Here is a 26,428-nt window from a genome sequence, read left to right as displayed (position 1 = left end):
TATACTAAAAATATGCATTTGTTTTAGCTTATGAGATCAGGACTGGGCTGAGCTCACTCATGGTGCTTAATACAGTCTCATATGCTGGCAGATTCTTAACAGGCATTATTTGGTCATTAAAATGAGAAATTAGGTCCAAACTTTCTATGATAAAGTTGTTTAATGTGAAATTTTCTTTATTGTAATGCCTTGCAAATCTATGTTGTTTTGGAAGCTCATTTAGATTATGTTATCTGACTTCCAATAAACTAATTACTTCAAAGGAACCAAATAGTATACAAATAATTAGAAAATAATATTTTATCCACAAAACACAAGTCATTTAATGACTTTAGAAGGGAGATTTTTAAATCAAAATATTTCTCAGGCCTATTTTTCCTCCCTTTGAATTCAGGTAGAATTTTAAAATAAATAGAAATGAGAAGTCAGCCTGAGTTCCCTGTGACCCTCTAGTGATTTGTATGAAGGGATCTTCCCATTTGGAAGGTAAATCATTGGATAGAGTTCAAATCCAGATTCAAGCACTTATGAGTTACGTGACACTGGGCAAGTGACTTAACTTCTGCCTGCCTTAATCCACTGGAGACAGAAATGGCAAACCTCTCCAGTGTTTTTTCCAAGAAAACCTCATGGACAGATTATGTTTCTTGGGGGTCACAAGGAGCTAGACTTGACTAGACCACCAACCAGCAACAAAAATGACCACAGATCTTTATTTGTTCTTTTGAGCTTGATCCCAGATGTTGTGACCTCAGACACACGTCACCAGACTTGAGTCTGGAGAGTAACCTGAGGACACTCTGAGGAACTTCAGGAGCCCCAGCCCAGGTTATGGCAGCGTTCTGCTTTTCTAGGGACATGAGAATCAAGATCAGTCAATTTACAAGCTTTTGTTCTGTGTCAACCTCTGTTCTAAGCCCTGGATAAGCAAACAAGATGAGAGAGGTCCAGATGCCACAAAGCATATCAGAACTGCATCTTGGGGGGATGGAACAGATCAGATCATCAGGTTATGGCTCTGGAGGGGTAAATTGTTTTTTTTTTGGGGGGGGGGGAGTTGGTGGGACAGTGGGGGTTACATGACTTGCCAAGATCATACAACTAGCATCTGAAACCAGATTTTTTTTTTAGATTTTTCAATGCAATGGGGTTAAGTGGCTTGCCCAAGGCCACATGGCTAGGTATTATTAAGTGTCTGAGGTTGGATTTGAACCCAGATACTCCTGACTCCAGGGCCGATGCTCTATCCACTGCGCCACCTAGCTGCCCCTGAGATCAGATTTGAACTCAGGTCTTCTGGATTCCAGGGCCAGGTCAAAAACACAGCAGTCAATAATTTCTTGATTTGTCTTAATGATGATTTGTTCCTTCTAAGGGTGGGGGAACAAAATAAGAAAATTTCAAAATAAGCTATGAAGATAGAAATAACGGCAATGTTGTGAATTAGAAAATGGTAGCAATATTGTGAATTAGAGGAAGGCAAAATCTTGATTTTTCAAAAAAACAAAGGAGGGAGAGGGACAAAATGGGAATTGAGCTTAACTTTGATTACTGACAAAATTCTGAAACACATATTGGAAGGATGATTAGTTTACATCTAGAAAAAAGAAATAGTACTTGCAAAGAACCAATAGGGTTTCAATAAGAACAGGTTGTTGTAGCCTATCCTTATATATTTCTTTGACAGGGCTATTATATTGATAAATCAGAGGAATTGTATAATATTAATGCCTAACTATGTATTTCAAAAGCACTTTGCATACTGTTAAATTTTAAGTGGTGCTATTTATTGTCTCCATTTCATTTTGATGAAGTAATTGAATCTCAGAGATTAGGATATCTGCCCAGGATCACACAGCCGGAAAGTATCAGAGAAAGAACTTGAACCCAGGTCCTTCAGGCACCAATTCTAATACTCCTTCTATGATATCATGCCCTTACAAGGTTTTCTTAGGTAAAATGTTCATTCTTTTCTTATGTAAAATTGTGAAATTTGTTGACCACTGGATTTGGAGTCTGAAGATAGGGTAGATAGAGTGCTGGGCTTGAAGTTAGAAAGACTTACTTACCTTCATGAGTTCAGATCTGAACTTAGACATTTACTAGCTTTGTGACTCTGGACAAGTCACCTCATCCTGTTTGCTTCAGTTTCCTCATTTGTAAAATAAACTGAAAAATGAAATGGCAAACATTTCAGTCTCTTTACTGAGAAATGATCCCAAATGGGACCACGAAGGATCAAACATGACTGAAAAAACTAAACGACAATAAAAATTAGGCTAGATGGCCATTGAGATCACATCCATTAATGATACTATGACCTGATACTAGAAGAATTGTTTTCTCTGTATCAGTGATGTGAACTTTGATCAATAGGAATTAAACAGGCTCACCAAATAGGGGGATTTATCAAATAATATATAGTTGCTTTTGCTTGCTTTTGTATATTATATTCTTGATCTGTTTCACTGATAGCTCTCTTTTTTTTTTAACCAATACTAGATTGTCTTGATGATAACTGCTTAGGAATGTAATTTCAGATCTGGTACTGATAGACCCTGACTCCTTTCCTTTCCTTTTTTCATTATTATCCCAAGATTCTTGATCTTATTTCCCTCTATATGAATCATGTCATTTTTCCCTAATAAAATATTATTTTGGAAATTTGATTGATAAAGCACTGAATAAGTAAATTAGTTTAGATAGTATCATCATTTTTGTTATTTTGACTCAATCTCCTCATAAGCGAGTAATATTTTTTCTGCTTGGTACCTTTATTTAGCATTTATATTTATATAAATGAAATTCTTTGCTAATAGTTTCCTGTTTTCGAAAGTTAAAATTATACCATGTCATAAAATTGGTAGATGGGGGCACTTTGAGAAACTGAAACATTTAATGGCTGAGTTCTAGTGCCAAGCTATTGATTTTTCCTTGGCCAGATTTTATTGAAAGTTTAGTAGAATAAAACAGGTAGAATCCAAGTCTGGAGATCTCCCTTTCTGTGCTTATATGCAGGTGCCAGCCAGATTATCAGCAGAAGGTATATATTTATATCAAGAATACTTTCAGCATGAAATCATATTCTAAGTCATATTCTGTCTTTTGACCTTTTATGTGTTACCTTGTAAATGTAATAGACTGAGGACACCTGATTGATTTAAAATTTTAGCATAAAATGATCTTCTGTACTTCATTGATAGGGAAATTAAAAGCTTATTTTCTTTCTCAGACTTTTGTTTTAGAAAGCAGATGTGGAATGCTTACTGCCACCATATCTAGATGTCAACTTGGTTTTGACTGTGCCTCCTGGAAATGTCTGCCTTGGTGGTATTTTTGGAGAAATGCTCTCCGTTGTTTTTGCCATGAGAAGTAATCTTTTTCGCTTGCTTGTGTGTAGACTGGTGATGTACATTGAAAGAGACAGCAGAAAGGCCACCCCAGGAAAGGAGCAGCAAAGCGGCAATGAGTACCTGTCAAAATGCCTGGATCTTCTCATCTATCACATTGTGCAGGAGCTGCCAGGAATTCTGGGTAAATTGAACCACGCAGCTGGGACTTGCAGTCCCTTCCTCACTTTCTGCTTTTTCTTACTTTGTTCTCACTGAAGAATCTGGAACTTATAGAGAATGGGGACCGGCTTCTTCTACTGTCTTCATCCCTGTCTTTAGTGACAGCAAAATCCACCTTACCTTGGACTTGAGTTTTGACCTCCACAGCCATCTTCACAGTTGTTTCAATTTTTCAGAACTAGATCAAAGAATTGATTGATTTTGATCCCAGTGCTTAGGCCTAGAATGTCATCAGAGCTTAACAAAGTGTATGTTGACTGACTGATGAAGGGAAAAGATTCCCAGATGCTGATGATAGTCACTTTAAAATGACAACTTTCAAAAGTGTCTAAAGAGAGAAGGTGAGAGGCAGCTAGGTGTAGCAGTGGATAGAGCACCGGCCCTGGAGTCAGGAGGACCTGAGTTCAAATGTGACCTCAGACACTTCCTAATTACCTAGTTGTGTGACCTTGGGCAAGTCACTTAACCCTATTACCTTGCAAAAACCAGAGAAAGAGAGAGAGAGAGAGAGAGAGACAGAGACAGAGACAGAGACAGAGACAGAGAGAGACAGAGAGTGGATCTTGGAAATTGAGAATATAACCAGTACAATAGTACAATTCTTTTTTTAAATGAGAGTTTTGTGCGATCTTTCTTCCTACCTAATTCTGGAAGGCACTTTTTTTATCTTGTCCAAGTCCTGTCTATTCTTTAAAGGTTCTATCAGCATAGCATGATATAATAGAATGAGCACTGAACCTTGAGTCAAAGAAAACAGGATATGAAAACTATTTTGACCTTGGGCCTTTCTGTTTCTTTTCCTCATCTGTAACATGGGGATAATGATTCTTACATTATTAATCTTAGTGTTTTTGTGAGGAACACTGTAATAGAAACTTCAATATGACATATTACTGTGAATTATATTCAGAAAGAAAGAAAAGATTAGGAAATAAAATGTTAAATGCACATTTTTTTAAAGAGTAAGGCAAAACTTCAAATTAACAAGTCCAATTCATTTGAACAAAAACTTACTATGTGCATATTATGAATGAAATTTTAAAATCAGAAGTCTATTATTTTAATTATTAAAAAATTAGTTTAAAAAATAAAATGCTCTGTAAAATCCAAAAAAGAAAAAAAAAGACCCAAAATAAAATAAAATAATGTATAAAATAACATTATTTGTAAAAAATGAGAATAAATATTAAATAAAAAGTGGAAATAACATAGATACTCATTGGTTGGGAAATGGATAAATAAATTGTTGTACTTGAAAAAATAAAAATAAAATGCTACTAACTAATCAGAAATGTGCTGTTCTTGTTCTATGCTAGTTATTAGAAATTACAACAATTTTATAGATGTTCATATTTTGGACAATTTACTTTTTTATTAGCTAAATCTATTCTAATCCCATGCTTTTCCAGCAGATGTTGCTATAAACCAGAAATATTAAACATTTGAAATTAGTTTTAGCTGTTTATATTAAAATATTCTTAGATTGAAGCCTCTGAGTCATGTTTATAAAAATGACTTCCCATTACTTTTACTCTTTCCCCACCTCCTTAGGACATTTGGAGATTTCTTATCTTTCTTGTTGAGAAAATGCATATTGATGATAATGATCAAAATGTTGACATAGTCTTTATTTTGCTGCATAAACTATTCTTTGCATACAAATTAAAGGACAGAATTTTGCTCATTGGATATTAATTTTTAATTTCAAAAGAAAGCAGTGGTACCTGAAGATTAACTATTTATTATATATGTAACCCAACCTCAATGTCTGATAAGGGATTCATTTCTATGAGATATTTCCCAAGTGATGAATGATTTTGGAATTCAGTGTCTCATACCTCCTGAAGGGCTGGCTAATAAACCACCATCATAAAATGATTCTTCCATATTCTGATTCTTTATCCCCATGGGATCAGATCCCATTTACTTTTTTCTCCATCCTTGTCTATTTTCATTAATATGCTCTATTCTTTCCCTCCCCCATTTCCTATATCCTCCCTTTTACCCACTCCTCATCCCCAAATACTAAACTAATGTTCTATTACATCTGAATGTGGGCAGTACCTTGAGTTTGTAGAGTTCCATGTCATGATTTGCAGGTGACGTTCTTAGTGCATTGGCTAATGTTTCTGGCCGTAAGCATCCATCGACTGTACAAATTAAGCAGCTGAAGATCTGTCTTCCAATGATGCCTGTAGTGCTTCACCTTGTGACCTCACAGGTAGGATTCACTTTTATAAACAAAAAAATGAAATCCAAATTTGACTCACTCCTCTTTCAGTTGACTGTGTACATTGTTAAATGTTAGAATTAGAAAAGTCAAACAAAATTTTCAGTTTTTATGCATTACTTAATAAAATTTTACATATGCTTAAAGTATTCAGTCTACCTTACTCTTGTCCTACAGGTATTCCGCCCTCAAGTTGTAACAGAGGAGTTTCTTTTCAGTTGTGGAACTTTGCTTGTAAGTAAATGCCTTTGATGTTTCAAGTTCGCATGTGGCACTTCTGCTGTCTCTAGGATTGTGTGTCAATGGGGTAATTTAAAAATCCAAGTGGTATTCAATTTTCTCCAGGGAAGTGACCTTTTTTTTAATCCCTTGGCTGTAATAAAATTTGACATTTGGAAGAAAATGAATTCCTTTCCAATAATGTATTAGTTCAGTAGACAGCCACAAATAGGGTGAACTTCTCCATAGAAATGTGGTTACAGATTATGATATTAAATATCATGAAGAATCCTAAAATGACAAAATGAAGGAAAACAGAATTTGGAGAATACTTTATAATTAGAATCTATGCTTTCTTACATTATCTGATAATGAATTTTCTTAACTATTTAAATGATTATGTTTTCAGACTATATGTACAATTTTTAAACTTAATTTTAAAATTATGAAAAATAGTCTAGTATATTTTCTTTCACTTCAGTCCTTGGTTCAATGAAATATTATTTCATGGTAGAAGAGTATACATCTCAGCAATCATGTTATCTTCTCCTTGCCAGTTATATAGTTCCCTTCTTTTTAAGTTGATGAAATACTGAGCCATATAATAGAGAAAAACAAAACATTTGTCACTTTCAGCATCTGCAGTCTTACTTTGATATTTATAATTCAAACTTTCAAAAATGCCATGAATCTCTATTTTAAAATAAGGTAGTAATTTATCTTTCTATCATTAGTTCAGATTGTAAAAATGTCACTCACAAAGGAGAATGGCTTTTTTTGAGAAGTTTATACCTCAAGGAGAGCTAGAATGTTTTGAAGTATAAATGTTTCTTATAAGTCATTAACTGCAAAGAATCTATATATTCAAGGAATTTACTTTAGATGATTCTTTATTTTTTAGTTTCTTATAATTACAATTCTCCAGACTGCCAAATTAAACTTCTTTGCATATGCATGAAACAGCAACCTTTTAGAAACTTTCTACTCTGAATCTCAGGGAGTGTATTTTATTTGTAACTTGGAGATTATTTTAGTATGGCTATCTTATAGAAATCTACTGAATTATATAAAGACTATTTGTCTATAAATCAGGAACCCTGGATTCTAACTCTCATTTTACCACCTAACTCTATCAAATCATTTCATTCTGAAATTTAACTTTTCTGTTAAATCAGAAGTTTGAATTAGATCATTCCTATAGGCCTCTCTAGTTTTAACATTCTTTGACTCTATAATGGGTTTTGCTGCCATGATTCCCAATGAATTATAATGACTTACACAATTCTTGTTGCCCATCTTCAAGGACATTTGACCTGTTCTTTACATTTTTGTAAAAGCTTAAAGAAAAATGTTAGAATGACCTAAAATTTACATAAAGGGATGATTTGATAAATGAATAAAATAGTTGAAATACTTTCACCAAACCTTTGTGTGCTCTCATATTTTCAAGTTGAGAAAATCATCTAGGACTTTTTTTTCCTATAATATTATTTGCTATTAGATTGCTATCATAAACCTTTTCCTGATTGTTAACATTAAAGTGTGACAGTCTTCATAACAGTTTGGAAGAGGGACTTTTGGTCAAAGAGGGAGTGGAAATCCTAAGGGATTCCAGATCCACTTCCAGATCAGGGACACTAGAGAACAGTATTGTTTCTTCTCCCAAGGAAGGGAGAGACCTGAAGAGTAATCTTGGTTACAGTCGCAAGGGATTGGGGCCCCTCCTGGCCCTTCACTAAAGTGAAAACTTCCCTTCTCCCCAGATCATGTTATCTTGAAAACATTGAAAACTTCCAAAGTCCCAGAACTAGCTCCAAAAGAGCAGTGCAGAAAAAAAGACTAAAATTTCAGTCTTTGTCCTTTTCCCACTTACAGACTCCAATATTAACATAAAGTTCCAAATCAAGAAATGATGTGGGAAAATGAGCAAATAGCAACAACAAAAGAACCTGATCATAAAAGTCTACTATGGTGCAGGGAAGGTCACGACACAGACTCAGAAGAAAATAAATTAAGTCAAAACAGCTACAAGTAAAACCTACATAAACCCAGCAAGAATTCCTAGAAAAGATTACAAAAAATTTTCATGAGCAAAGTGGTAAAGGGAGAATTAGATAAAGAAATGAAAGGAAAGAGAAAAAAACTATGAAAACATCTTGGTAACAGAGTCATAAAAATATGGAATAAAATAGCACCTTAAAAACCAGAATTGATAAAAAAAAAAAGTACAAAAATTCACTGATGAAAAGGACTCCTTAAAAAAAGCAGAATTGACCAAATGGAAAAGATAGATACAAAAATTCACTGAGGAAAATAACTCCTTAAAAAGCAGAATTGGGCAGAAGAAGAGGTATAAAATGTCACTAAGGAAAATAATTCCTTAAAAATTGAAATCGAGCACATGGAAGCTAATGACCCCATGAGACATCAAGAAGCATTTAAAACAAAATCAAAAGAATGGAAAGATAGCCAAAATATGTGAACTATCTCTTTGGGAAAATAACTGACCTGGAATATAGATTGAAGAGAGATCATTTATGAATTATTAGATTACTTGAAAGCCATGATCAAAGAAAGAGTCTAAATATCATATTTCAAGAAATTATCTTGCACTGACAACCTAGAACCAGAAGAAAAAAATAGAAATTGAAAGAATCCACTGAATAACAACTGAAGGAGAACCGAAAATGAAAACTCCCAGCAATATTATAGTCAAATTTTAGAATTCCCAAAATGAAATTACTTCAAGCAACCAGAAAGAAACCATTCAAATACAATGGAGACATAATCAGTATCACACAAGATTTAGCAGTTATGGGGCAGCTAGTGGTGCAGTGGATAGAGCGCCGGCCCTGGAATCAAGAGGACCTGAGTTCAAATCCAGCCTCAGACACTTTATTACCTAGATGTGTGACCTTGGGCAAGTCACTCAACCCCATTGCCTTGCAAAACCAAAAAAAAAGATTTAGCAATTACTATGTTAAAGGAACAGAGAGCTTGGATTATCATATTCCAGAATGTCTAAGAATAATCTACCTCAAAAACAGTATATTTCAAGGAAAAATGAATATTTAATGAAATTGAGCATTCCTGATGTAAAGATCAGATGTAAATAGAAAGTTTGACTGTCAAATATAAGATTCAAATGAAGGATAAATATGAAAAAGAAATTATAAGTGTTAATCTTTCTATATGGGAACATGATTTTTGTATTTTCTAAGAACTTTGTCATTATTAGAGAAGTTAGAAGGCTTCTACTAGTTTATTCCCATAACAGAAAATGCTTGTCCTTAGTTTTAGATAGATATTATTTAACATTTGAAGGGAAACTCCCTCTATTTCTAGGCTCTCTAATTTTTTAATAGGAATGAGTGTTATAGTTTGTCAAAAACTTTTTATGAACCCATGTGATAATTATATGATTTCTCAAAAAAATTATATGATTTCTGTTGACTTTGTTATTTATGAGGCAAATTATATTGCTGGTTTTCTAATCTAGACCATCTCTACATTCTTGATATAAAACCTACCTGATCATAGTATATGAGTAAGTATAATTATCAAATTCTTGAATAAGTTTAGGTTAACAAGAGATTTTGACATCATGGACATATTTAGGAAATATAATTGTATAATTGTATTCATTGTGATTGACTTTTTCATGATTGATTGATTAATGAGGTGGAGAAGAACACTTTATATTATGTACACTTCATCTTCTGTTTAGATTCGTTCACAATACGCCCAAAAGGCAATAAAAATGTGCATACCCTTTGAACCAGCAATACCTCTACTGGGTCTATACCCTGAAGAGATCATGAAAAAGGGTGAAAACATCACTTGTACAAAATTATTCATAGCAGCCTTGTTTGTGGTGGCAAAGAATTGGAAATCAAGTAAATGTCCTTCAATTGGGGAATGGCTTAGCAAACTCTGGTATATGTATGTCATGGAACACTATTGTTCAATTAGAAACCAGGAGGGGTGGGAATTCAGGGAAGCCTGGAGGAATTTGCATGAACTGATGCTGAGTGAGATGAGCAGAACCAGAACAACACTCTACACCCTAATAGCAACATGGGGGTGATGATCAACCTTGATGGACTCTCTCATTCCATCAGTGCAACAATCAGGGACAATTTGGGCTATCTGCAATGGAGAATACCCTCTGTTTCCAGAGAAAGAATCATGGAGTTTGAACAAAGACCAGGGACTAGATTAATTCACAAGCAGGTGTTGACTGACAGAAAATTCATTAGATCCACCAGAAAAATTCATCATTATTTACATTTTTAAGAAAAATGGAATTCCTAGCTCTAGTCAAAAGGAATCGAAAAAAGAAAAAGCTTTCTTCTAATTTCATTTGACTTAATCGATTCAAGTCACAAGATAGATCTTTACTGAAGATGATCATAAATATAATTACTTAGCAGCAGCAGCACCCATCCAAGTGCTACTCCCAAGGACTCCTATTGGTATAGATTTTGATTACTTGATGAAGTAAAGAGACTATCCTATTTATTGGGGGCAGGTAGTGACAACTCTTCTTTTTCTCTCTAAACTTTAATGAATCTCTTTCTTCTTTCAGCCAATGTCTGTTGAACTTTTCCCTTGTGCAGTACCTTATACTAGGACCTTGGGAAAAGAGAGTTAGATAGATCATGATTCTTGATGATCAGGGCCCAGAGTGTGATAGAAGATCAAAACATGTATAAAGATGGTGAATGAAGGGTGAAAATATCAGATTATAAGAGGTGGGATGTGCGGTTTAGTGAAAGCTGCTGTATTTGAAATTGTGGATGAGCTCACTTTTTTCCTAGCTCTGACGTTTCCTGGTCATAGACAGGGGACTTAATTCTGCAACTCTCCATTTTCACATCTGAAAGTAGAGAGGATGAGACTTACAGTTCCTCCTCATGGGTTTGTTGTGAAGGAACCACTTGTCCAGCCTGACTCTAGATAAATATTAGCTTCTGTTAATATGTCTGGAACATCTGAGGGTATTATTTCCAAAATGAGCATGCTCTGTACAGTGGCAGAATTAGACTCTGGGTATACAGCAACTTTGTGTGTAGACTGAGGCAGAGTCTGCCTCTGTTGTGGGGTGGGCTTGTTCCCATTACTCTCAGTTAATTATTTTAAAGCCCTGGCCATGAAATCAGTTAGAACCCCTATATCTGAGTCCTCACTTCAGTACTTGCCAGCTCCAGGATGCTGGGTAAGTCGCATGGTCTCCTCTTAGTAAAATGGGAAGTTGGCTGCTTTTATTACTCACTTCGCCAAGATGTGAAGAAAACATTCTGGGACCCTTCATTGAGTTTCACAAATGTGAAGGCTAGTGTTCTGTTGAGGAGACATTGGGGTCTAGGGCAGAACATGCCACCGAGGGAGAGCAGATGGGGTGAGTTCATGATGAAGTCTTAAGTTATCACAAGGTCGCCAGCTGCCAGAGGGCAATTGTACTAAAGAGCTGCCTATGAGAAGTTTCACCATCTTCACCATTTAATTCTGACCTAGCTAGGATTGCTGGTAACAGAACAGTAAGTAGGCTGTTAGAAGCTGCTGGGACTGTCCCAGGGAATGGTGGCATATGGAGCCTCACCATCTTGGAACACTGGAGCTCTGTAGATACCCCCCCCCCCCCCAGCTAACACCAGGGATTAAAAATGAAGTCAAAGCTGAAGGTTGTGAAGGTGGGAGAGTTTTCTGCCTTCTCTTGATCACTAGAGCAGCACAAGCAAAGGACAGAATGTGATAAAACCAGCAGCTCCATAGCCAAGTACCTGTTAGTAGGAGAACTTCTGAGTGTGACACAACAGAGTTTCAGGATAGATTTGGAGCCTTGTTATTATAGCAGGGGCACTGGGTGAAAAAGCTTGATCTGCCCTAAATATAAGCATGCCATCTGTGACCATTGGGTGCTCAGAATTTATTAAGAGTCCTCTTTCTTGAACACTGTGCTAAATGTAGGGATGCGAGGGAAAACTTGTAAATCAAGCTCCACCCTACATTCCAGCAGGATACATCATGGGCAGGATGCCAACATGCTGGCAGCTGTCCAGTTTTATTTCCTCTGACAGCTCTCTATGTCTCCTATCCTTGTGACATGTCCAGGTGCCCACAGCCATATATATATATATGTATATACATATACATATATATATATATATATATATATATATATATATATATATATATATATATATATATCAGACAAGAGGTAGTTCCAAGCCTTCCTGACTCCAGGATATGCTCTGGATTGTCCCCATTATGCTGGTAGGATGTGCATAAGAATAAATAAACCTATTTGAAAGAAGAAATAAATTGAACTATAAAATTACAGTATAACCATCTCATCATGAAAAATGTTATTTCTTCTGTTGGGATTAATGATTATATTAGTCCATAGCATTTAATGACTGCTTAATCTATTAGATTATCAAATCAGAAAAAAAAGGTCTGAGTGTATCATGTATTAAGCTCCCAGAATTATTTACAGCATATTTTTCTCCGATCTCCTAAACTTTTACTTAGTGAAATGTAATGAATGGTAAAACAAATTGTGGAGAGGATTGCTCCCTTATTGGCCACTAGAAATCAGTAGCGTGTCCTTTGTATCACTCATGAAAGTCATATCCTGGCTTAAAAGTGAAATCAGAGGAGTGGAAATAAATTAAAGGACAGAGGAACATTAGGAAGAACAGTTTAGCATTTACTCACCCCAAATCATCAATATTTCATTCTCCCAACTTCTCAGTGGGGCCATTGAAGAATGTTTTGGTACCTTGGGCATAATAGTGTGTCACTTTAGAAACTTCTTAGGCTGCTGGGAATATTCGCAGTATCTTCTTCCTTTTGGCAACTTCCTTGTAGGAATGCCAGAGATTGTCCTTGGTTTTTCCTCTATTTTTTTTTTGATGATCTTGTTTAAAAGTGAAGAGTAAGAGTATCAGATGAAAACTACTGTACTTGCTTCTCAGGCAATTTATTGTCAGTGGATGTAGCTAGGACAGCTTTCTGCATTCTCTCTACCTCCTGTCCTCTAGGCAGCACTACATTGCTCCCTCTGGTGTGTGGACTGAGGCAAATCCTGCTGAGCCATGCTGATCTTTTCTTTTTATTAAAGATAATCATAGGGGAAGTTAGGTGGTGCAGTGAATAGAGCACCAGCCCTGGTGTGGAGGACCTGAGTTCAAATCCAGCCTCAGACACTTAATAATTACCTAGCTGTGTGATCTTGGGCAAGTCATCCCCCCACCCCCACCCCATTGCCTTGCAAAAACCTAAAAAATGATAATCACAACTGACATGTAACTATTCTTATTTGTCAGCCCTTTGTTTAGAAACTCCTTCCATTTGTGCAAACCTCTATTTTTAATTCCTGCCTTTGATTCTCAAACCTAGGATGATTTCTACAGTTCTCTGTCATGACATATCTCTTTTTCCTTTAAAGTTTAAACTCATGTCCTCTTTGAGTAGTTCGGCCTGTGTGTAATCACTTTCTTCGTTCATTAGTTCCACAGTCTTTCAGGGCACATGTTCATTACTCTTTCTAGCTCATTAGTTTCAAAGTTTATGATTTCTTTTTTTATGTATTATGTTTTTATCTTATTCATTCCTATAGCCATGATTAGTGGGGATTTTGGGGTTTTGGTTTTTTTTTTTTTAGTTTTTGCAAGGCAATGGGGTTAAGCACCTTGCCCAAGGTCATACAGCTAGGTAATTATTAAGTGTCTGAGGCCTAATTTGAGCTCAGGTACTCCTGTCTCCAGGGCCAGTGCTCTATCCACTGTGCCACCTAGCCACCCCATGATTAGCTTTTTAAAAAACTCTCCTCAGGTTTGTATATGGTGAACTTTCAATAAACATTGACTCAATGTATTCTTATTTTTGCCTGATACTGTCTCTGAGTCTGTCAACTTTAGTTGATATTTAGGCTCATATGCCTATTCCCTTAAGTTAGAGATTCATAGCTCTCTGTCTGTGCCAAGGAGTTCTGGTGGTCCAAAGTTTGCCTTATGTATAAGTGGAGTCATACACAATATACTTAAATGGCTAATCAGTAAGTTCGACTTTTATATTAAGGAAATACTTCTATTTGTTACTTTGGAAGTTTATTCCATTTTATTTTTAACTTGTGTTCAGTCAACTGTAATATTTTATATATACATATATGTAAATGTATACAGATGGATGAGTGTATATGTGGATAATGGTCCTGTATGCACGATATATTTGTGCATCTATAGATTTATATATCCATTATATATACATGTATGTATGAATAGATGATTCTGGATAGTATAGCAGTATTGATCTAAATGTTTAGCTAAATGAATTGTACTTATTAAACAGTGAACTATTTAATAAGGAAGAATAGTGATTCTTTATGCATAGCATTAATCACTTGTGTTTTGGAAGCCATGTTTATTTCAATTTTTCCTTTTTTTTATAGAATCATATTAAGTCCATAGATTCAGGAGAGACCAATATAGATGGAGCCATAGGTCAGTATTTCATGTGGGCATTTATATCTCTCTTCATTTAAAAATTTTTAACATTTTTTTTGTGTCATAACAACAAACCATGTCATGATCATTTTATTCCCAGGTCCAACAGCATCAGAAGAGTTGATCAAGATTACCTTATTAGCTTTTGAAGCAGTAACACAACATCCAGCTTTGCTCACAAATTTTCGCTCTACGGTCAGTTCCAACAATTTTTGAAAAAAATCAATAATCTGTTCATTGAGTTCCTCAATAGTGCAGGATTTCCAAATAAATTATAAGTTAGTTTTGTTCATAAACAATTAAGTATTTTAGAATCTTTGTGGTCATGCTAGAGCTCATGATAGAACTGTTGGGTTTAATTCCACAAACATTTTTTCAGTTTCCTGCTAGGAGCATTAGATAGTAGATGAGCTAAAAATGAGTAAGATGTGTTCCTTGCCTCAGGGAGCTTACAGAATCCTTTTCTTCCAAGTCATCTCTTATAGTTTCCTTTCCTATGTAAAGAAACTGTTCTACTGGACTGACTGAAGCCAGGTACCAGAAGAATACCTTGGGTGTCTTCAGTTTTTCTGTTTCTCTGTCTAGTACCAGCTAAGATCTGTAGAACTAGGGGAAATGGAAGATATCAAACAGGTTAGTTTTTGACACAGAACCTTTTGGGTCCATACTAGATTTAAGCTGTATCCATGACTTAGGTCAATTCTTATTTTAAAGTCCCCCCTCTCCCTTTTCCTTTATCTGCTGACTCCTTAATAGTCACCTCTCTTTACTTGACATTGAATTGTTGCCCTAGTGGGATATGTCACTACCCTTCCCTGGGACTCAGATTTTACTTCTTCAGAATGGAAGTTTTGACATCACCATCCACTGTCATTTAAAATGAAGAAAGGTCATAGTAATCCTTAAAGTAGCAATTACATTTATACATTGAGACTATTATCAAGCAAGGTTTTTTCCCAATTTTATTAATATAGTTTCATGACTTTCACAATAGGTTTAGAGAATAGAGAGTAGCCCTCCCCTATAGGAAGTCTTGGGATCACAGGGTTCTTTTCTGGTACATGCTGGTTTTTTGACCCTTGCAATGCTACATAAGGATTTGGGGCATCAATGAATGTCTCTAACACTGATTTTGGAAAGTAGGGATAAACCTCTAATTGGTACAAGGAGTTTCTTCATCTGGCATTTCTTTCTGCCAGTGAAAGCAAAGTCCAGTGCCTAACCCTATCTTTGTAATTAAGAAGAGTTATTTTTGGAATTTGGAAAATTCTCATCAACCTTCCTTAATCATTTCTATAGCAATCCTTTCTTCTTTTTTTCCAGTGAATCTTTAGTCTCCCAGTTATCATCTTAAATCTGTTTCCTTAATGAAAAATGTCCTGAATTTAATGAGTTAAGTTGGAAGGTCTTTCAGTAACTGTCTTCCATTTAACTTGAAGCTTAATTAGTTTATTACCAGATGAAGAGACTCTGGCATACTAATTATTTGATATACAGCCGACATTATTGGGGAGAAAACTGTTGCTTCTTCTTACATGATGCATACAAAATATTTTTAGAATGCTGTAACTCATGGGATATCATCTAATTACCTCTTTGGGAGCATGACTGGAATCCATGAATATAAATACACTCCAGTAGAGATAGGAATGAAGTAAGTGCCATTTGAAATGTTAAAGTAAAACCATATTAAAGGATCTAAAGAAATAATTATACGGAAAGATATCCTTCATAGTGACCAAAAGTGCTTCTCTCAGATTGGCCCAAGATTTCAGATAGTTTAATTATACAAAGCTTTTGTTTTTAGGACTTTAACTAAAAATAAAAAAAAAAAGACAGTTGATTTCCATATTAGAAGAATTGAACAGGAAGAGGCAGCTAGATGATGCAGTGGATAGGACACCAGCACTGGAGTCAGGAGGACCTGAGTTCAAATCTGACCTCAGTTATATAATGCTTATTTAGCTATGTGACCTTGGGCAAGTCACTTAACCCCATTGCCTTGCAAAAGCAAAAATTAAAAAAAAAGTTGGATAAATTAATCCATTCAAAATGTATTTCTACAATAGTTGAAGAATTGACTAAGTCCCAAAACTGATATATTTATTACCTACTTCTAAACAATTTAATTTTTGACAGGTCTACTATTGGATATTTCCTTGTGGTCATGTTTTCAGTTTTCACAATCTATAAAGGGATAGAATCTTTATTATATTTTTTGAAATATTATTAATTTGAAGACAATCCAAATTTTATGTATTCTTTTTTAAAAAATTTTATGCATTCTTGAATTAAATATAACTATTACATACAAATGTCTACCCTTCTCTATCAATGAGGTCTGGCTTCCAATCTTTGACCTCAGTTTCATTTTTCAGTCTTTCCTCCCAAGGCCCATTTTTTTCCTTCTATTTTTACTCTTTGCCTTACAGCACTCAACTGAGCCCTGGTAGTGTTGGACAAACCAGATTCTTAAACACTACTTCATTTCAGTCCAGTCTTTACTTAGTAAAGTTCTACAATTAATCCATATGCATGGATTTGAATTTTATTATGGCATTGATCGATCTTTAAATATAAGGTCCCTCTTTTGATGATTGAAAGCAGAACAATGGAAAGAATTTTGAGGGCATCTGATTTCCCTTATCAGTAATACTGTGTTCTGTAAATAGAAGATACTTAATAATTATTTCTTGATCTGAACTTATTTAAGTCTAATGACTTGCCCATTCCTCCTTTATCAATGAGGATATCAATGGATATCAATGAGGTCAAAAACCATTCCCCTAATTGGGGTAGAACCAGTACCATATTTCAGGTCTATATGAACAATTAAATTGAATTTTGTTGATGGACACTTTGTATTAATGTTGTTGCCATGAGGAGAGCAGTCATGTTTTGAGCAACAAACTTAAAAAGAAACTTTTTTTGTGTTTATGTTAGGGGCACAATCAAAATCTCATCCTTTTGTAGGTTTTGAAATTGGGTGCTTGGTACTAGGAAACAATGAGTAGATTGATTATCAAAACTAAATTGGTTAGAACTGGGTATATTGTAGATATATTTTTTGTCAAATTCAATTCATAGCAATTGGCAGAGACTTTTCTAAAATGATTCCATCAGTATTATTTATAGTCTCAAAAGAAACTCAAAAGAAATGAGGTTGCTTTAACATTACTTAAAAGAAGGCATTATAGAAGGACAGGATTGTCATAGGTGATCTATTTGAGTCTTGTCATTGTAAATATTTTCTTTGTGACATTAAATTTTTATATTTTTAGATATGATTAATAGCTATTTCAGAAGTTGAACTCCTTCATTTGAAATATGTTTTATGATTTGATAAATTGCCCCTTTTGAAATTTGGTAATTTGAACTGTGCCAGTCTAAACACTACCTTTTTACATTACTCATAAATGAGGGTGCTTTTACTTAAGAAACCATGAATCAGGAACCCGACTCTTCTGATTTTCAAACCTGTATTTTTGGGTCATTCTTCTTCTTCTGTTTGTTTTTAAATTGATTCTTTTCTCTTTTCTGTGTGCTTTAGCTTTCTTGGTTCACGGTCAACGCAAGAATCTTCTACTTGTGAATTTTCACAAGGATTCAAGCAGCTGGAAGATATATTACCCAGCTTATTTGGATTTTTCCCATATTTCTACATATTGATAAACTAAAAACAAAAAATTGAGAAATGATTAAAACTTGTCATCATACTTTCCTCTTTACTTCTGCCCAATCCTGTCCTGGTCAGGACAGCAATTAAACAGGTGTTGATTGAACCCTTCTCGTTTTTTTGAGAGAGTAGGAGAAAGACACTTGAATTCTTATGCAGGTGGAAAATAGAAGCACAATTGAACTAGAACTCTGCATACAAGTAATAGAAATGCTGAAAAGACTTATGTGAACTGATGCAAAGTGAAGTGAAGTGAGCAGAATTAGGAGAATGTTATACACAGTGATAGCAACGTTTTATCAGTTAAGAATGACTTGGTTAGTCTCAGCAGTGCAGTGATCCAGAACAACTTGGAAGGATTTAGGATCAAAAATCCTACTTTCCTCCAGGTAAGGAACTGATGGAGTCTGAATGCAAAGCAGAGCAAACTTTATTTTATTTTTTTCTGTGCTTTTTTTTTGGGGGGGGTTGTTTTTTACAATATAGTAATTTGTTTTGCATGATTGCATTTGTATAATCTATATCTGATGGCTCACTGTTTCAATGAAGAGGGAAGGAAAAAGAAGGAGAGTAAAAATTTGGAACTCAATATTTTAAAAAAGTTAAAATGATTTTTACATGTAATTTGAAATGAATAAAAATGTTAAAATAGAAAAAAGTAATGGTACTGGAGGACATGGGCAGTGTCAGAAGGGTGAGGTGGTATCAGAATTGGATCAGGATAAAAATAAGGAATGTGACTACAAGGCCCTTGAAGACCTTTTTTTACGAGAAGAGCTCTGGAACTCCCACTGCAGGGTTTTAGAACTTTCCATGTCCTAGGAATTGGATATGAGTAAAAAGGATTTGTTACCCTCACCAGCCTCACAGACAGAAATAAACTAAACCCAGCCTCCATAGCCAGGCCCATGCTTCAGTCTTGCCCTGATTACCTTCAGTTGGAAAACTCTTGGCTATTGTCTACATTAATGTCTATCTTTAGCTACCTGGGAAGCTATGTGATGAAGAAGCAAAATTTGATGATAGATAATATCTTGTAGAAAACTTTGGCAATATATAATTCATTACTAATTTACTTGTTTTGTGCATTCTGCTTTTGTAAGTACTTTTTAATTATTTTTACACTATTTGCCATATATAATAACATTGAAGTTATGATTATAGGAATAATAGAATGGATTAGTTTTACATCCTCACTTATTTATGCCACCAAGATAACAAAAAAATTTCAATGAATACTGAGTGTAAAATTTTTAAGATGTCATTTTGACAAGGTTAGTTAAAATCGAGCTGTTCTACATACATGATAGTATTGATCTTTTTCTGTAATGTTCATTGGACCTATTATCTTATGTTTTGGGTTATAAAAATTTTGCAAAAGAACACATTTAGTAATGTTTGGAGACATTATATTTGTGTATTTAATTCATAACTGATAGCTTAAATAAATGCAAATTCGTTTCAAAAGCATTTCCTAATATCTGTCCTATACTATATGATGAAAGCTATTATTAGCTTACTTCACCTAATCACTCTTATTTATATTAGTAATGTAAAATAGCAGCAGGTTGAATCCAGCATTTGTGGCACCTTAAAAATAAGATTTATATTTATTTCCAGAGGCCATGGTTTGAATGAAATGACATAGAACATCACTCTATTTCTGTCTCTCTTTAAATACAGGGTTCAGGATGAATCGTTTTTAGGACATGTCCTTGAATGAACTTTGAAGCTGCTGAACTTTTAATTTTTGTTTGACCCTTTTATTTGGGAAACCACAGCCACTTTTATATTTGAGATTAAAATCCCTTGGCTTTTGATTTATGTTGGTATACTACTAAACCAACCGAGATATGGCCAATGAATGAGGGTGTTTTATGGAACAAAGAACTCATCAGTGCATGTGCATAGAAGATTCATAAGGGTCACAGTGGAATTTTATCGTAATAGAATGTGTATTAATCATAAATTCTGTGAAAGATTTGTAAGGGGAAACCATTGAAGAGTGAATCATGCAACTCTACATTCCAAAAGTATACCCTTGGAATACTTTCTCAATAGGTTATATGCCCCTCTTATTCTTTACAGTGTAAACCGAGTTGTTAGACAGAGTCATGTTGATTGGATACCTTTGAAAACCTTTCCTCTATCTTTGAGCTGCATTCTATTAGGCTATTTCAAATTAGTGGCTCCTTAATGTAATAATGAACTGAAACAGCTGAGTCTAAGGGTCTTTTAAACCCCATCCTTATTTATTTTTGTGTTTGATTATTATCTTTTCAGTAAAGTTACTAGTTACTGTTAATACCGTGTAAGTAGAATTGCATTTAAGACAATGTATTATGGCAGTCATATATACCAGAAATCATATCATGTCCTGCAAAAAATTTTGACTGACACTTTAAAAGTCTAATCTAAAACGATTCACTTTTAAAGTGATATAAGTACTTTCCCTTGTCAGCACTGTAAAAAAATTAACTCCAGAAAAGATAGATTACTAATTTGCTCTCTTTTTCACTGAATGTATATAATAAACAAAAGAGATATAATTTAGAGCATAAATGCTCATAATAGTTTTTTTAGCAATGAAATATTTACTAGTTTATTGTATGCAGTTTTTTAAATAAAATGCTTGAAATATTTGTCAGCAAGATATAAAACAAATTTTGTTCACTAAATACATGAAAACAAACTTGGCATGGGAATGTTTAGAACAAAGCTGTTCACTAGTTACTTTAAGAATTTAATTTCCTCAATGGTAAGTAGTTTGGTGGTTAAATAGCATTATTACCATTCAAGTGAGCTCTGATAGAAGTCTATCTTGACTTGATAGAATTAGTCTAGAATTTCTTCTGTGTATGATCCATGGAAATATGTATTCTCTGAAAACTAAATTTTTCCAGAAGGGAAATTTCATAGAAACAATAAGTAACTGCCAGTAAACACTTTGAGAGTATGCATATAATATGAAAATAGACTGGAGCAATTGCTGAATAAGTTACTTACAAGACAGGCACTGATCTGGATAGTCTAGGCCAGAGGGAATCCATTTTCCTCAAGAACAAAGGTTTTCTGATTTTTTCGGGTAGATGAGGAAGTACCAATTAAATAGAAGGCCCACTGAAGAAACAAAAGCACTTCTTTTATTATTTTTTTTCCTTGTCAGTTTTTTCCCTGTTTTGGAAGGGTTTGTAACACTTTGCTTCTATCAGGGCCAGAAAACTGTCCATTCTTTTACTCAATCCTTTTGTCTGCTCTGGATAAGTGCATTTAGATCACCTAGTTCCAGCTTGGTCTTTTTTCTGCTTCTTTGACTTTTTCTTGAGCGCTCCTTTTCCTTGCATTCATTTTTTTTTTTTTTTGCTTTGTCTCTTTTGGGGAAAGCTTTATAGGATGTAACTTCTCCAGAATCAATGGTCTATTATATTATGTTCCATATTCTAGGTTTGGCAGTTAATTCTGTACATAATCTAGATTCCATAATTTGATCCATTTTGCTCTTGAAGTCCATATAGTTTTGTTTAATATCAGCCATCTCTTCTTCAGAACCCATGTACTTCTCTTCAGAGGTTATCTTTTCAAAGAGCAGTCTCCAGTTGGCCACCCAGTCCCACTCCTGGTTCATTGCCTCTGACTCCTTGTCCACCATGCCCTGCTCATCATACACAACCCGTTTCTCAGGGTCACTTAGGACAGTGTAGAATTTAGCCAGGATCTGGAACTGCCAAGTGGTCTCCTCCCAGCTGACCTCAGTAACACAGTCTGGGTGCCCCCCTCAGGGTGCTGCATGCCCAGCACCTTGTACTGGTCACCGGTGCTGCACTCCTCCCTAGCCCCCTCCAGGGGCTACCCCAAGACTGCCGTTGCCCTGCCAAGAATCCACAGACTCACATGGTAAGGGACAACCAGTAGCAGGACGGGGCAAGTTGTACCCCCAAATACTTAGAATAGTTAAGAAGATATCCTTCATTCTGTCTAATGCGGCCTTTTCTTATCTCTTTTCATACTCATTGTTGTCAGAGCAGTAGACTGAGGAAGCTAAATACTTGTACATAGTGGATAGAATGTTCAATTACTGTCAAACTCATTTCAATTCAGTAAATGTTATTAAATGCTTACTAGAGCCTGCTGAGGATACAAAATTACCTCAAAACCATCTTCGTCCTCAGGGAGTTTATGATCTACTAGGAAGATGTAACATATGTAGAGTAATAAATGCAGGATATAGTCAAAATAATGAAGAGAGGTAAGGAGAGGGAGAGAGAGAACTGAAAATTAAAACAAGTATGAAGTATCACTTTACATCTCTCAAATTGGCTAATATTACAGAAAATGAAAATGACAAATGCTGGAGGGGGTGTGGAAAAACTGGGACATGAATGCATTGTTGTTAGGGTTGGGAATTTATCCAACCATTTGGGAGAGAAATTTGAAACTCTGCCCGAAGGTCTATAATACTGTACATACTCTTTGAACTGGCAATACCACTTAAAGCTGTGTATCCAAAAGAGAGAACTAAAGGGATAGAACATCCTAAGAACTTGGGCAGAATTAGGAAAGACCCAGTTTGAGAAGTGTTACAAAATTTATGCTTTGAATTCAGTAGCTAGTGATTCTGAGGATGCATTCTAGTTAGGAGGGGCCACTGTACGTAAGGGGATAGATGATAGAAAAGATATACAGGTTTAGTAGATGAAAACTTGGAGAATGTGAAAGGAAAAAACAGGAAATGATTGAAAAATTAGGAGGGAGGAAGATCATACAAGCATACTTTGCTTTATTGTACTTGACTTTATTGTGCTTTGCACCTATTATGTTTTTATTTTTTGTTTGTCTTAATTGAAGCTTTGTAGAATTCTGCATCGAACAGATCTACAGATATATTTTTGTCATTTTTTCATTTTTTCATTGAAAATATTATTTGAGTTTTACAATTTTCCCCCAATCTTACTTCCCTCCCCCCCAGAAAGCAATCTGTCAGTCTTTACTTTGTTTCCATGTTGTACATTGATCCAAATTGAGTGTGATGAGAGAGAAATCATATCCTTTAAGGAAGAGACAAAAAGTCTAAGAGATAACAAGATTAGACAATAAGATAGCTGCTTTTTTTCCTAAATTAAAGGGAATAGTCCTTGAACTTTGTTCAAACTTCACGGCTCTTTATCTGGATACAGATGGTATTCTCCTTTGTAGAAAGCCCCAAATTGTTCCTAATTGTTGCACTGATGGAATGAGCGAGTCCTTCAAGGTTGAACATCACCTGCATGTTGCTGTTAGGGTATACAGTGTTTTTCTGGTTCTGATCATCTCACTCAGCACTACTGATACATTTTTCCAACAACCGTTCTCACATCTCGTCTTTTTGTCATATTTTGGTAATTTTTTCAATACTAAAAAGTTCTCATTATTATTAACATTATTATTATTTCTATTATAATGATCTGTGATATTAAAATTGTAATCATTCTGGGGTATCATGAACTACACCTGTATAAGATGGAAAAATTAATTAGTAAATGTACATGTTCTGACTGCTCTACGGACTGACTCGTCCCCATCTCTCTCCCTCTCCTCAAGTCTTCCTATTCCCTGAGATTCAAAAATATTGAAAATAGGTCATCCAATTACCCTCCAATTGCTTCTCAGTGTTCAAGTGAAAGGAAGAATCAATCTATGGCACAAGCTTCATTATTGTCTTATTGTAAGAAATTGCCACAGTCACCCCAAACTTCAGTAATTACCACCTTGATCAATAAGCAGCCATCATCACCGAGGCAAGACTTTCCATCAGCAAAAAGATTACAATTTTCACTTAAAAGCTTAGATGGAGGTTAGCTTTTTATGTTGTTGTTATTAGTGGTAAAGTATTTTTAATTTAATTTTTTGTTACATTTTAAGTTCTGAATTTTCTTTTGTGCCACCCCACACTAGGGAAAGTCACCTTGGATTTAGAAATATATGTAAAACCACATTAAATATACTTCTGTTTATCAGTTCTTTCTCTTGATATGGATAGCATCTTCTTTCAGAAGTCCTTTATGGGGGGTGGCTAGGTGGTGCAGTGGATAAAGCACCAGCCCTGGAGTCAGGAGTACCTGGGTTCAAATCCGGTCTCAAACACTTAATAATTACCTAGCTGTGTGGCCTTGGGCAAGCCACTTAACCCCATTTGCCTTGCAAAAACCTAAAAAAAAAGAACTCCTTTATGGTTGATTTGAATGTTTATAGTACTTATAATAACTTGGTTGTTCAGAATTATTCCTTGAACAATATGACTGTTACTGTAAACAACTTTCTCTTGGTTTTGTTCATTTCACTCTTCATTATTTCATGCATGTCTTTCCATATTTTTCTAAATCAACTGGCTTATCATTTCTCACAGCAGAGCAATATTCCATCATAATGATATGCACTTTTTTAGCCATTCTCCAATTGACAGGGATCCCATCAATTTCCACTTCTTTAGAACATACAGGTGTTTTTCCTTTTTTCTCTTATCACCTTGGGAAACAGACTTAATAATGAGGTAGTGCTGGGTCAGAAGGTACATACACTTTTATTACTCTTTGAATGTAGTTCTAGATTGTTGTCCAAAGTGGTTGAATCAGGTTCTACCAATGGTATATTACTACCCCAGTTTTTCCACATCCCCTCCAACATTTGTCATTTTCCCTTTTGATCATTTTAGCCAATTTGATAGGTGAGAAATGATAACTCAAAGTTGTTTTAATTTGCATTTTTATACTTAATAGCAATTTAGAACATTTTACATGACTATAATTAGTTTTGAGTTTTCATTTTAAAAAAATTTCCTGTTCATATCTTTTGACCATTTATCAATTGAAGAATAACTAAAAGTCTTATAAATCTGATAAAGTTCTCTATATATATTTGAGATAGGAAATTTTTATCCAAAAAAACTCTAATTTTTTCCTCAAATTTTCTGCTTTCCTTTTAATATTGGCTACTTTAATTTAATGCAATCAAAATGACCCATTTTATATCTCATAATGCTCTCTTATCATTTATTCATAAATTCTTTTCCTATCCATAAGTCTGATGGGTAATGTGTTTCATGATCTAGTTTTCTTATGATAGTTTTATATCTAGGTCTCATATCCATTTTGATCATATTTTGGTAAATGGTGTTAATATACTGATCTTTACCCAATTTCTTCCATGCTGCTTTCCAATTTTTCTAGTAATTTTTAACTAATAGTGTATTCTTATGCCAAAAGTTTAAGTTTTTACAATTGTCAAGCACAAGGTTAAAATAATCATTTACTGCTGTATATCAGTTCTGTTCCATAGAACTTCCTTTCTCATACTAATAGTTTTAATAATTGCTCCCTTATTTTATAATTAAGATCTGGCACTGCTAGACTTCCTTTCTTTATATTTTTTTTGTTAATTCCTTTGATATTCTTGAACTTTTGTTCTTCCAAATGAATTAATTTTATTTTTTCTATCAGTAAAATAATTTTTTTGTTGTTTAGTTGGGATGACATTGATTAAATAGGTTAGTTTAGATAGAATTGTCATCATTATTATTATTATTATTATATTGGCTCTGCCTATCCATGAACAATTAATATTTCTAAATTTTAAAATCTGACTTTGTATTTTTTGTATGAAGTGTTTTATAATTATGTTCATGTAGTTCCAGGGTTTGTCTTGATGGTATATTCCCTGGTACTTTATGTAATGTACATTTATTTTTATTTTTTTATTTTTATGTTTTTAGGGTTTTTTGCAAGGCAAATGGGGTTAAGTGGCTTGCCCAAGGCCACACAGCTAGGTAATTATTAAGTGTCTGAGACCGGATTTGAACCCAGGTACTCCTGACTCCAGGGCCGGTGCTTTATCCACTGTGCCACCTAGCCACCCCTACATTTATTTTTAAATGGAGTATCTCTTGCTATCTCTTCTTACAGATCACCATAGAGATGGTGATATATAAAAATGCTAATGATTTATGTGGGTTTATTTTATATCCGCTATGTTGTTAAAATTATTAATATTTTCAACTAACTTTTTAGCTGAATCTTTAGTGGTATATGTTTGTGTATGTGTGTGTGTGTGTGTGTGTGTGTGTGTGTGTGTGTGTGTATTCTCTGCAGAGAGGTAATTAATTACTTCATTGCATATTCTTCAATTTTTTTTCTTAATGCTGTTGCTAGCATTTCAAATACGATGTTGAATATTGATGATAATGGACATC

At 34.6% G+C, this 26,428-nt stretch overlaps 1 protein-coding gene and 1 pseudogene across 2 annotated transcripts in view; one reads left to right on the top strand and one right to left on the bottom strand.

The window, feature by feature from the left end:
* ULK4 (unc-51 like kinase 4) overlaps positions 1 to 26,428 on the top strand; it is a 730,095-nt gene that overhangs the window by 257,221 nt on the left and 446,446 nt on the right. For both annotated transcript variants that reach the window (XM_074195881.1, XM_074195880.1), the window contains 5 exons: positions 3,401 to 3,534; positions 5,672 to 5,793; positions 5,980 to 6,036; positions 14,477 to 14,528; positions 14,632 to 14,726. In XM_074195881.1, the coding sequence (XP_074051982.1) occupies positions 3,401 to 3,534; positions 5,672 to 5,793; positions 5,980 to 6,036; positions 14,477 to 14,528; positions 14,632 to 14,726 (460 nt within the window). The remainder of the gene's footprint in view (positions 1 to 3,400; positions 3,535 to 5,671; positions 5,794 to 5,979; positions 6,037 to 14,476; positions 14,529 to 14,631; positions 14,727 to 26,428) is intronic.
* On the bottom strand, positions 21,446 to 22,364 carry LOC141493532 (dnaJ homolog subfamily C member 9 pseudogene; annotated as a pseudogene).

This window comes from Macrotis lagotis, chromosome 7 (assembly GCF_037893015.1).
Source record: "Macrotis lagotis isolate mMagLag1 chromosome 7, bilby.v1.9.chrom.fasta, whole genome shotgun sequence".
Taxonomy (NCBI): domain Eukaryota; kingdom Metazoa; phylum Chordata; class Mammalia; order Peramelemorphia; family Peramelidae; genus Macrotis; species Macrotis lagotis.
This window is presented reverse-complemented; position numbering and strand designations above follow the sequence as displayed.